An 8,613-nucleotide genomic window follows, 5' to 3' on the forward strand; every position below is an offset into this window, starting at 1 on the left:
AGAGAGAGAGAGGAGGGGGGGGTGGATGAAAGACAAAAAAAGGGAGAAAAAAACAGGGATTAATGCACTCCAGCAGTACGCTGTGTATGAGAATGATGACATGATGACGAGGAGCCCCGGCTGTCACACAGCCCCGCCGCTAACTAAAATATGCGTATGTACCCGTCTGTGAGACAAAGACCCAGCAATGTGAGGGAGCAGGTGAGAGGGAACACGTGGTGGTGGGACTATTACTGTTTTTTAACCAAACAGGAGCACCCCCCCCAACACACACACACACACACACACACACACACACACACACACACACACACACACACACACACACACACACACACACACACACACACACACACACACCACCATTGAAATTATCCCCGGGGCGTTACTGTTGATTTTACTTGACTCCGAGTGTGCAGTGTAGTGCACCCTGGGCTACTGAGACGCATGACACTGCACCCCTGCACACCGCACTTGTACAGGGAAACGGCTTGAAATGAAGGCCTCTTTAAGGGAGTATGTTTTAAATATATGTACGTGCGTGCGCGCGCGTGTGTGTGTGTGTGTGTGTGTGTGTGTGTGTGTGTGTGTGTGTGTGTGTGTGTGTGTGTGTGTGTGTGTGTGTGTGTTCGTGTGTGCGTGTGTGCGCATGTGCGCGTGTGTGTGTGTGTATATATGTGTTTTGCTAATCTTTTGCACATTTTAACAATTTTGCATCCTAAAATGACATGCCCTATATAGGGACGCCAGGTTTGAAATGGTTAACAATAATATATATATATATATATATATATATATATATATATATATATATATATATATATATATATATATATATATATACACACACACATAATCAGGAACTAAAAAGGACTGTAGAATATTCAGCAATGGGGGAATGGGAAATGTCAACAGGGAGGTGGTTCCACAGTCTAAGCATGACCTCCTTTTCATCTCTGAGGGAGCAGTGGGATTTCTAATGGCTCTTGATTTGAGGACCTAAGGGAACAAGCTATGGTTTCAATACGTCTCTAATTATTAAAGGAACCCTCTCAGCCCAAGGTCTAGAATCTGGTCTGCTTTCACCCCTGCTTGCATAAATGTATTCTTAATCAAAATGTAGCACACTGATCCTGCCGCCGTGCTTTGTGGATAACATTATACCATTTGGAAATCCACTGTTACGAGATATGTATATGTTTCCAAATTTGGGGGCATATTGTCCATGCATTGTTCTGATAATACTGGTGGAAAGTTAGGCTATAGGAACAGTCCAAGTGCCTTTGATTATCAGAAACCGTCCCAGATGTTACAGTTAATAAATGTTATTGTTCAATGATTAATTACATAATTATATATTATCACCTATCTAATTAGATAAGTTGTCAATGTGGGTTGGAATTCCTTAAAAGTGTGACTGAAGACACCTCTGGATTGCTGGATGTCATTTCAGAGAAAAGAGATATTATGTAGTCTTTTCTCAAGACAACCCACTTCAGCACATAGTGCCTAAGAGGTAGCCTCAATACACAAATATAACAGCATACCAAACAGCACTGACTTCACATTAATGTCCTTGAATCTTCGGCACTAGTATTGATTCCATGTAGCTTTTGGATGATCACACTGTATTTTCTCTGTAAAAATCATTACGTCTTCTTGGTGACTGTTTTGTGGGTGTAAGGCATTGTGATAAAACCACATGAAGATTGTTTCCACATGCAGCGATTATCCTCGCCCCTAAACACACACTGTACTCAACAATATTCACCGAACACCGAACAACATTCACGTCTGAAAGACTTTTGTCACAACACAGCAGTGGTGGATAGTAACTAAGTAGCCTACATTTACTTGAGTACTGTACTTGAGTACAAATTGGAGGTAGTTTTACTTTACTGGAGTATTTCCAATATCCAATACTTTTACTTCTACTCCACTACATCTCAGAGAAAAATATTGTACTTTTTACTCCACTACAACTATTTGAAAACTCTAAGTTACTAGTTACTTTGTAGATTTAGATTATTAATACAAAACATACATTAACGACATTCAGCTCTATATATTTTCGCTATTTGAAAATAGCCGATCTACAAGCTCACAACACGTCGCAAAGAGACGCGTTCTGAGCTTGTAGATTTGCTATTTTCAAAAATGGGCCATTTTACATATTGAGTAGTACTGCTTTTGTACTTTTACGTAAACAATTTTAACACAGGACTTTTACTACATTGCAGTGTTGATACTTTTACTTAAGTAAATAAATGTGAGTATACTTCTTCCATCACTGCAACACAGACCAAGTTGTTTTTCCACCATTAGTCACATCCTACACAACTGTCTCTGTAGAGGCGATAAGGCAGCGTATATATCTCTCAAAATAACTTTTGAAAAGTAGCCTTCAGTTCGTTTAACATCCACCCAGCCATCCGTCCACAACAACAGCTGAGACAGCAGGGCATCAACAAGCATGCCAAACCAACTTGAGCACAAATTGTCATGAAAACCCCTCTGTAAAACAGACAAACTAATTTTACATCAACCACCGCAGTAATAGCCTATCATTGTCCCATAAAGACAACATATAACAGTAAAATGTAAAAGCTGACGATTACTGACTTTAAAGAGCAATAGCTCCACTGCAGGAGGACCCACAAATATGTAATAAGAAAATAGAGGAACATTTTGGTCACATTCACGCTTTCTTGCTGTGTGTTAACAAAATGAGAGGTGGTTTTATGACAATATAATAATTAATTGCGTTAACTCATTCAAACAGGGAAAGCGTCTGTGTCATTTTAGATTTTTGCATTGGCTATTCAAAAATAGCAGATCTACAAGCCCACAGCGCGTCACTTGCGAGATTGTAGATCTGCTATTTTTGACCATTTTTGAAAAATCTTGAAGGTGTGAGAACTACTGATTTAGAAGGCATTCGTAGACTCGGCCTCAGGTCTTGCACAGCACATTAAATGCATATATACATGACAACAGGCTCTCTGGGGCCACTTAACTACTTTAACCATTATTTCATACATTGGCTATTCAAAAATAGCAGATATACAAGCTCATAGCGCTTAACTCCGTGCAGCGCTATGAGCTTGTAGATCTGCTATTTTTTTTTAATGAAAATGAATAGGACAACAGGCTCTCTGGGGCCCCTCACTCACCATTACTGTACAGGAGCTGCAGCCGGTAATGAATCCCGTTATTGGTTTTCTCTCCGGCGCTTTCCTTTGACACAGACGACAAAAACGTACACAATTGTTCATATATAAATAATATAAATTGTACATAATATTAAAGAAAGTCGTGCATGGTTGTGCAGGACACACATGTAAAGCCAAATTATTAGGCTACAGCTTTATTTCTGTGCAACCTGGTTTATATTAAGGGCTAAAAATTAAATTGCAGTGTGTCATTTCTTTGCGTGTAACCACAACGTTGTTCTGGCTTTTTTTTAATTCAACCACAATTGCGGGTTATGGTGGGACAGATTATGGACAAATAAATCTACTGCTGAATTATCCGAGTAAACCTTCCCTAATTTCACTAACTTCCATAGTTGATGAGGAAACGTGTTGCGTCGCACAATAAATGTCTGGGGTTGAAACGGGCCGTAAATTATATAACACCATCATAAATGTCAAAATAGATATCTGTCCGATGTATCAATTACCATGCGTTTTCATTATCTCGTCTCTGATTTAGGATGTATATGTGATTTCATAATATAATCCTTGGAATTATTATTATTAATAATAGTAATAACAATAATAATAATAATAATTATTATTATTAGTAGTATTATAACATTAAGCTGTTTTATTTGTATTTAATTGTTTTTACAGTCATTTTAAATTTCCAGGTTAACAGTTTCACACTGTTTCACTGTCGGCTTATAAGTCATTTAATTGATTGATTGAATAACAGTTTGCAAAAAAAGCACAGAAAGTGCAGTTCAATACAAATACAATGCTAAAAGTATTGAACCCAAGAAAGCACTATATGGTTTGTTTCCTGTGTTTTCAATTCATTGAAACAATTCATTGAATCGAAGTGTTCAAATTTGACAAACACGATAAAGCCGCACTTATATCATTTATAAGTGTTTTTTTTAACACACAAGACCAGACCATCATCATTCAGGACGGTAAATGTGCTAAAACCAGGACCCCACCCAAGCCTTTATAGTGACCCACCTTCTCTTTCTCAATGAAGCCCATGAAGGAGGTCCTCTCGATCTCCACGGGCTGACCCTGACGGTCGTACAGCGCCAGCACGAAGTGGAAGAAGTTGGACTTCCGAAGGTTGGAGGGCGGCTGCTTCTCGAAGTGAGCCCGGGCCAGACCCACCCCACTGCGGGGACACACACACGGAGGATGCTGGGCTCATCTTAGGATATCAATCAACTGGATCTTAATTAAACTAACTATAATGCTGAAATTGAACTCTGACCGAGAGGGAACAAATGTAACCAAATGGACCCGATCCATTTGGCTACATTTGTACACGTTACAAAAGGGATACGGATACATTGATAAATTAACTGCTGATTTTACTGTGCAACTGGATCTTAAACTATACATTTAACAAAAGTACGATAGCCTATGCTGTAAGTTTGAGGAGTCAGTGATTTTATTTTTTAATTTAAACTCATGCACTGTTATTTTTTTTTTGTATTTGTTACAGTTAGGCTCCATAGTCACACAATTCCTAATATCCATAAATTATATATTGGCCAGTGCATGCCGTTAATTGTTAGACAAATTCCTCGGTGGGTTATAGGTTAGTCTATATGACTTTGATATTCGTCCCATGCACAGTAATTTCCCCAAAGTGTCTTGACTTTAACCACTTGAACCCCAGCATCATGTTCTGGGGGGGGGGACATAAAAAATGATCTACAAGCTGTGGGCTTAGATTTGATCGGCTACTTTTGGCGAAGAGATTTTGGTATACAGAGCCAACTCAGATCCGTTTGACTAAGTCCAGGGGTTTTTAAGTGCATGGTTTAAGGACTAAACCGGCATTTATTTAATTAAAATTCAAACTCCGCCAAAAGCGAGTGACACCCTCCTCCCATCATCTCCACTCAGCCCCGCGGCCAGGGGGGTCCCCAGTCTCCCGACTCCCGAGAGAAAAATCACGCGTGTGTGTGTCAGTGTGTGGTGGGGAAGAAGAGAGGTTGTGGGCTGCCTGCAGGTTGCTTGTGCCCCCCGGGGCAGGGCTCACCTCTGGGCGGCCGTGTTGGCGTCCAGCACCCCGGCCCCTTGCATCCAGCTGCGCACCGCGTTCATCCCTCCTCCCAGCGGCTCCTCCTTCAGGCTGCTGCCGCTCCGGTGGATGCTGTCCTGGACTCCGAACATCATCAACACACCGCTGTTCGGACCCCCGGTGGTCGCCTCTCTCTCTCTCTCTCTCTCTATCCCTCTCACTGGTCCCCTCTCCTCTGCTTTTCTCTCTTCGCGGTCCCCAAATCGCGTCGCTTCTTCGCCACCCAGGAGGAGTTGTGTGCCGTTCTTATCCCGGACCGTTGCAGTTTAGCTCTTATCCACGTAATTCTCGCATAAAGACGGGAATAAAGGCTCAAAGTAAAGGAAAAATAGGTACTAATACAATCCAAAAGGAGCTTCAGATGGAAGTCATGCGGAACCGAGCGGGCAGAAGGAGCGGTATAGGTGTGGGGAGAGGTGTTTGGTTCAAGTCCCTCCCGGTGCTTCGCTCCTGTGGACTTCCACAGCCCCGTCACACAGAGAGAGAACACACAGATCTGTGGACTTCCACAGAGAACACACAGATCTGTGGACTTCCACAGAGAACACACAGATCAAACTAACTCCGGATCAGATGTCAATCATCATCATTATCTGTCAATAAGTCTCGTCTCTTCCTCTGTTTTATGACTCTGTGTTTCCCTCTCTCCTCTCCTCCCAGCCTGCCGCGGTCCAGGGATATTCTAAGAACAACATACACCACGTATGGTATCCGACCGTAAGTGTGTGTGTGTGCGTGTGTGTGCATGTGTGTGTGTGTGAGTGTGCGTGTGTGTGTGTGCAGCCTCTCTCTGCACTCACTCCTCTCTCAGTGAGTAAAAGCGCTCTGTGTGAGACTCTTCCTCCCCAAAGGAGACTTTCTGAGAACCAAACACGGGCTCGCTCGCTCGCTCTCTCTCTCTCTCTCTCTCTCTCTCTCTCTCTCTCTCTCTCTCTCTCTCTCTCTCTCTCTCTCTCTCTCCCCCCCTCTCTCTCTCATTCCCCATTTCTCTCTCTCACTCTCCCTCTCTCCCCCCACCCCCCCTCTCTCTCTCTCTCTCTCTCTCTCTCTCTCTCTCTCTCTCTCTCTCTCTCTCGCTCGGGGGAGAGAGAAGAAGGATGGGAAGGTAGGGAGGGAGGGGAGGAGGAGAGGAGACGCCCCCAAACAAAGGCTAGTGTGGAGTGAGATCCGCCCATGCGGCCACATGGAGAGTGGAGACCCTCCACTAATTATCCTATAAGCTTGCCTTTAGACTGACTGATACTCGTCGTACGACGGTGTCGCTCGGTGTCGTTTGCTGACAACGCTTAGACGCGCTGTGAGGTTGCAGATCGGCTCTTGTTGGCAACTGGCAAGCGACACCGCCGGAGCCCGGAGGAGTATTTAGCAAAAGATTTCTAAATTTGAAAACTTGTGAAATGGGACAGTCTGCTTAATGAGTAGCCTACTTTTACTTTTGGTACTCTTAAATATATTTGTATACCAATAATTTTGGACTTTACTACATTGTGGTCTACATGTATAACTCAAGTAAAAATGTGAGTAGGCTACTTCTTCCAGAAAAAGGATAACTTGTAGAAGGTGTGCAACAGACTTAAAAAAAAAAAGATAGACTGTTATTCAAATAATAACTGGAAGACAAAAACACGTGAAGATGGAGTTATTCAGTATGGCTTTAACAATTAAGACAGATTATCAAACTTTGCTCTAAGACAGGGGTCTTAAACAGGGGGTCCGGGACCCCTAGGGGTCCTCAGAGTTACTACAGGGGGGCCGCCAAATCTTTGTGATAGGATATGTTTTTAACGTTATCGCTTGAACCCGAGCATCCCTATTCTGAGGAGAACTTTAGCCAAAAATAGCAGATCTACAAGCTCACAATGCCTTGCATGGTGAGGTGTTGTGAGCTTGTAGATAGGCTATTTTTGGCAAATCGGTTTAGTGTAGAGGGGGAAAAGTGCAGACCAAGTACAGAAAGAGAGGTCAAGTTTACGAAGTATGGTTATGTGGTTAAATACACATTAGCATGAATCCAACATGCACTGATGATGATGATAGTGTAATTAAAAAGATTAATCAGCAACACAATTTGATACAATAGTGGGGGTCCCTGCTTCATCTGTCTCTAAGACATTTTTCACATAATATATTTTAAATGCTGTTTGTTTATTTGTTTGTTTGTTTGTTTGTTTGTTTTACTGAGTCGGGTCTTGAGTTCTACCCAGACAGTCTTATCTTATTAGACACATCGAAGATGCCTAGTTTTGTTTAGACAAGTGTCTAGAAGCCCACATTTCATAGTAGGCTACAAAACATATCCCTGCTTCCTATTGTCTTCTGTATATATAGGCCTGCTTATTGTAGACTATATAGCGCCACAAGGCACGCAGACAAACAAAAGTGACAATAACAATAATTAGCTCAAAATAACATTGAACATAATTGAGGATAATTGCTTCCAGATCCTTCCAGATGTCTCTCTCTCTCCATAATATACCATCATCTGTTATTTTTGAACAATTTATCACGGGGATGGCACTGCGCTGCTAAGAGATCAAGATACAAAAACATGATAGCACAAAGTAGACCTATAGCCTATATAGACTTGTTAACAACTGATCCTGAATTGTTAATTTTAATGAACATAATGATCGATTGTCATTGGGATAAAAAAGGTCAACAGTTTTATTCAAATACCAGTGAAAAAAATAAATAATTGTCAAGGATAAACACATCGATTCCAGGCCCAAAGGTTATTGGAAAAGTGCTCTTCACCTTGATTATGAAGTCTCTTATGGTCCAATTTCTAACACTAGAGGGTCTGAAAAATATATAATTTGTATAATCAAAATCCTGCCCCTTTTCATGATTGGACATTCATTTCTTCAGTCAATCCATGTATTTATTTGATAACATTGTGTATTTATTGGTTCTATACATAGCCTATATAATATATAGCCTATATAGGTTACAGACAGTATATATATACATTTAAAAAAACGTGGCTAATGGCCAATAAAAATGCAATTGCAATACTCAACTCTACCATCTGGTGGAGTCACGCACTGTGGTAGAAATTAAGTTTATGTTTACTCAGATAGGCCTGTGGTTATATACAGTTATGTTAGGCTACACCATCACAGTGGGTTTTGAACCTGCAACCACTTTGGAGTCAACTATGTCCCAAACACTATACCTGACCAAAATTAGGTGGTTCTGGCCTTTCAGGAAATGCCCATAAGGCCTATAGTATAGTCCAAAGGTCAAAATGTCATATTGCATCAACACTAATGATATAGACCTCAGGTCTTATGACACTTTTAGGGCCATAAAAGCAAAGGAAACCAAAGTTCT

General features: G+C 41.3%; 1 protein-coding gene across 1 annotated transcript in view; it reads right to left on the bottom strand.

Moving 5' to 3' along the window:
* The window catches only part of LOC308090800 (transcription factor COE1-A-like), a gene marked incomplete at its 3' end in the record, with an annotated part of 21,763 nt that extends 15,820 nt beyond the window's left edge, over positions 1-5,943 (bottom strand). The window contains exons 1-3 of the mRNA XM_080436063.1: positions 5,239-5,943; positions 4,206-4,362; positions 3,174-3,237 (exon numbers count right to left, since the gene is read on the bottom strand). Of these exons, the coding sequence (XP_080292189.1) occupies positions 3,174-3,237; positions 4,206-4,362; positions 5,239-5,375 (358 nt within the window). The 5' untranslated portion in view covers positions 5,376-5,943. The remainder of the gene's footprint in view (positions 1-3,173; positions 3,238-4,205; positions 4,363-5,238) is intronic.
* Between the last annotated feature and the right edge of the window lie 2,670 nt (positions 5,944-8,613).

Source organism: Gymnoscopelus braueri (genome assembly GCF_963280865.1).
Source record: "Gymnoscopelus braueri genome assembly, chromosome: 8".
In the NCBI taxonomy this organism is placed as follows: Eukaryota; Metazoa; Chordata; class Actinopteri; order Myctophiformes; family Myctophidae; genus Gymnoscopelus; species Gymnoscopelus braueri.